This window comes from Rhinopithecus bieti, unplaced genomic scaffold, assembly GCF_001698545.2.
Source record: "Rhinopithecus bieti isolate Rb0 unplaced genomic scaffold, ASM169854v2 scaffold_4967, whole genome shotgun sequence".
In the NCBI taxonomy this organism is placed as follows: Eukaryota; Metazoa; Chordata; class Mammalia; order Primates; family Cercopithecidae; genus Rhinopithecus; species Rhinopithecus bieti.
Window position 1 is genome coordinate 1,091,078 of NW_016804726.1, and position 2,217 is coordinate 1,093,294.

The 2,217-nt window shown below is 40.6% G+C and overlaps 1 protein-coding gene and 1 pseudogene across 2 annotated transcripts in view; one reads left to right on the forward strand and one right to left on the reverse strand.

Annotated features, from left to right (window-relative positions):
- The window catches only part of EP300 (EP300 lysine acetyltransferase), a 94,951-nt gene that overhangs the window by 37,639 nt on the left and 55,095 nt on the right, over nt 1–2,217 (forward strand). Inside the window, 1 exon segment of the mRNA XM_017870239.1 lies at nt 1,325–1,438. Within this exon segment, the coding sequence (XP_017725728.1) occupies nt 1,325–1,438 (114 nt within the window).
- Nucleotides 1–2,217, reverse strand: part of LOC108528467 (acyl-CoA-binding protein pseudogene) — a 39,392-nt pseudogene that overhangs the window by 10,110 nt on the left and 27,065 nt on the right. The window lies entirely within an intron of this gene.

Here is a 2,217-nt window from a genome sequence, read left to right on the forward strand (position 1 = left end):
CCAGGATGGTCTCGATCTCCTGACCTCGTGATCCGCCCGTCTCGGCCTCCCAAAGTGCTGGGATTACAGGCTTGAGCCACCGCGCCCGGCCCACACCCGGCTAATTTTTTGTATTTTTAGCAGAGACGAGGTTTCACCATGTTGGCCAGGATGGTCTCGATCTCCTGACCTCGTGGTCTGCTCGCCTTGGCCTCCCAAAGTGCTGGGATTACAGGCGTGAGCCACTGCGCCCGGCCAGTATGTGCAATTTAAAAAATATTTATACCTCAAAGCATTTTAAAAATTCCATTGCCTAAATGCATCATCATGGTTAACTCACTCAGTAATAAGTCGTCTTGGCTACGTCCATTCTGTGGCAATTATGGATAAAGCTGCCATAAACAAAATCAATTTTGAGACTCCTTTACTGGTAGTGACATTATTTTAGGATATGATAAAAACACAGTGTCTTTTTTTTTTTTCTTTTTTGAGAGGTGGAGTCTCGCTCTGTCGCCCAGGCTGGAGTGCAGTGGCACAATCTCGGCTCACTGCAAGCTCCGCCTCCTGGGTTCACACCATTCTCCTGCCTCAACCTCCTGAGGAGCTGGGACTACAGGCACCCGCCATGACGCCCAGCTAATTTTTTTTTGTGTTTTTGGTAGAAGACAGGGTTTCTCTGTGTTAGCCAGGATAGTATCGATCTCCTGACCTCGCGATCCGCCCTTCTTGGCCTCCCAAAGTGCTGGGATTACAGGCGTGAGCCACTGCGCCCGACCAAAACACGGTATCATTTTTGTGAGCATGTGTCTAAGGATATGGGAAGAGAAGAAATTTCGAAGGTTTTCCCATGTGGTGATCCTCATAGACTGATTTTTATTTGCCCCAGCATAGCATACTTTAAATGTTATTGAGAGTTTGCTAACTGTCATGTAAGCAAGTGTTCAATTCAATACAGTTTGCTAGAATCATTTTTACTCGATCTAATTTGTGTGGAGTCATTAAAAAGTGTTCATGTATGTCATACCATTGGTTTAGAGTACATTTGCTTAGAATAAAGTAGGTTGTATAGTATGATGAAAAATGAGGACTCTAGAGCGAGACTGCTTGAGGTTGAATCTCACTTTGAGTACTCTCTGACTTTGTGCAAATTGCTTACCCATTTTTTTTGCCTTTCTTGACTGTAAATTCTGAATATTAATAGGAGCTGCCTTACAGGACTGTTGGGAAGATGAAATAAGTTAATGCATTTATATTACTTATTAAGTGGTCAACAAGTTAGCTATTATTAATGTAAAAACATAACCTGCTCTTGAAAAAAAGAAACAAAACATTTTCTTCTCTTTAGTGGCACACTGTGCATCTTCTCGACAAATCATTTCACACTGGAAGAATTGTACAAGACATGACTGTCCTGTGTGTCTCCCCCTCAAAAATGCTGGTGATAAGAGAAATCAACAGCGTAAGTGATGAAATCTTTTGAAGGTTTATATGAAAAGTTTTTAAAGTCTCACCAGTGCCATTTATAGTACTTCTTGATTATGTGAGGGACCTGTGGTATTGTACTATGTTGAATAAATGTTTTTTTCCCTTTTAATTTTTCTGCTTCCCTCATATTAGTGTATAGAATTGAACTGCTTAGGGAATTTGAGGCTACAGTGAGCTATGGTCATGCTGCTGCACTCCAGCCTGAGTGATGGAGTGAGAACCTGCCTCTATTAAAAAAAAAAAGTGCAGTGGCTCACGCCTGTCATCCCAACAATTTTGGAGGCCAAGGCAAGAGGATTCCTTGAGGCCAGGCAACTTAGCGAGACCTTGTATCTTCCAAAAACTTTAAAAAGTAACTGTGTGTGGTGTGTGCCTGGCTGAGATGAGAGGATTGCTTGAATCTGGGAGTTGGAGGCTGCAGTGAGCTATGATTGTGCCACATCAGTTCAGCCTGGGTGACACAGTAATATCCTGTCTAAAAAGAAAAGAAAGAACTAAACACTGCTTAACATCTAAAGTAAGATCCAGTAACTCTCAATATTCATTCTTTTTACAAACAGCAATAGGTAAATTTATGTTCTGCTTTGAACGTATGAAAATTTAAAGACTGTTGCTTCCTCATTGGGCAAGTTACTCTTTTATACTTGTGATCTAAACGTTCCAGTACTTGGAAATTATTTTAAAAAGAAAAAAATTGAGATTATTTTTATAATATTGGGATAGAGGAGAACTTTTTTTTTTTTTTTTTTTTTT